The sequence below is a fragment of the Camelina sativa genome, chromosome 9 (genome assembly GCF_000633955.1).
Source record: "Camelina sativa cultivar DH55 chromosome 9, Cs, whole genome shotgun sequence".
NCBI classification, from domain to species: Eukaryota; Viridiplantae; Streptophyta; class Magnoliopsida; order Brassicales; family Brassicaceae; genus Camelina; species Camelina sativa.
In genome coordinates, this window is record NC_025693.1 from 25,911,998 (window position 1) to 25,913,643 (window position 1,646).

At 37.6% G+C, this 1,646-nt stretch overlaps 1 protein-coding gene across 1 annotated transcript in view; it reads right to left on the bottom strand.

Moving 5' to 3' along the window:
• The window catches only part of LOC104715711, a 4,126-nt gene extending 2,499 nt beyond the window's left edge, over window positions 1–1,627 (bottom strand). The window contains exons 1-6 of the mRNA XM_010433095.2: window positions 1,377–1,627; window positions 928–1,264; window positions 673–852; window positions 487–579; window positions 200–382; window positions 10–112 (exon numbers count right to left, since the gene is read on the bottom strand). Of these exons, the coding sequence (XP_010431397.1) occupies window positions 10–112; window positions 200–382; window positions 487–579; window positions 673–852; window positions 928–1,176 (808 nt within the window). The 5' untranslated portion in view covers window positions 1,177–1,264; window positions 1,377–1,627. The remainder of the gene's footprint in view (window positions 1–9; window positions 113–199; window positions 383–486; window positions 580–672; window positions 853–927; window positions 1,265–1,376) is intronic.

The following is a 1,646-nucleotide window of genomic DNA, read 5'->3' on the forward strand; positions in this document are numbered from 1 at the left end:
CATTCTTACCCATAAGTTCTGGCAGGGAGGATATTGGCACACGACCACTGACACTGATACAGTAGTTGCTCCAATCAAATGAACCATAATAGTCCAAGAACTTATACAGAACCTGTTGAAAGATAATGACTGTAATCTCATCTAATGCATATATCACTTATTGTAGACGATGCTAAAGCTCCAGAAAAAGAGTGGTTACCGCTAAAGGGCCGGATAATGATGAATGAAATAGGTTGATGATGTGCAAGACTAGTACTGCCAATGCATATGTTGAGATCAATCCAGTGTTCGCACCAAGAATTCGACTCTCGTAGTAGCACCAAGCTTTAACTAAGATGATGCTACGCTTGAAAAGATGATCTCTCCCAAAGAGTTGGTCAATCTGAGGATACATAAAACCAGAGATTAACAATAAATAAGTATCAAAGGTATGCAATGATCGATTTAGTGCACTTCTAGAGCCTGATTTAGAATAGATGATAGTACCTGTTCCAGGAAACATAAAGCACAGAGACCTGCCGTTTGATTAAAAGAGATATCCACAGCAATGTTCCTGATATTGCATTTTATGACCTTGACCTATCATAAATCAGCAAACTTTCTTAAGGAAAATTTTGGGCAACCTAGAAAAAACAAAACCGAAACCAAAAGGCTATAAACAAACAAACAAACCTGTGCAGGGATAAACTGAACACCTGTTGCCTGGAATTCAGACTCGCTGTCTTCATTTTGAAGCTTATTGCACAATTGTCCATAAAAATCGTCATCCATATTTTGCTTAGTTAGGACCGTCAGATCAATGTCTCCATCTGGAAGATAGGTTTTAAGAGGCACCGAACCAAATGCAAAGACCTGTAACAATTTCCCATTGAAAGTTAACAGAAAAAAAAGGTTTAACGTGTCAGCAAGAGAAGCAGAGTTTCTAACCTCAATTCCATCATGACTCTTGATAAGAGATCGTACATAATCAATGATCTCATTCCGACTTCTGTCTGAAACAACGACAGGTTGGATAGTGCAAAGTATCTCATGAGCTCTCTGCTCTGCAATCATCCAAGATTCCCTATCTATTGGCAATGAATTCCCTTTAGGTTGTGCTGTTGGTAGTGACAATGAGGATGATGAGGAAGACGAAGACGAAGAAACTGACAATCTTTCTTGAATAATATCACCCATGTGAGCATAACTTCAAACTAACTTCAGGTTGATAATAGTAGGAATTCCTCAACTCAATGAACCACTAAAGTGACAGTGAGAGTGCCATCTACAAACCACAGAGATAGCTACGGATGATTAAAGCTTCCTTCCGACCATCAAAGAGTTTAGGTTTAATAAAAAATTGTCGAGGTTTTAAGTATTGAAAGAGAGTTACCTACCTGCGGACTTAGTCCATTTGTCCTGAGATTCCTTGGGGCTAATCTGTGAAGAATATTCAAGAGGCGTTTAATTCCTGCGACAATTAAGAACAAACAAAAAAGAAAAAAAAAATCAAAACTTGGAACAAAGGGTTTAATAAGATTGTAACGAATCGAAATAACATTTGTTACACATGAAAATAATACGGCATTGTGAAAATCTCTTAACTCTTGGTTCTGGTTTCATCATTTTAAGCTAAAACAAGGACCACGAAGATTACTAAAGACAAA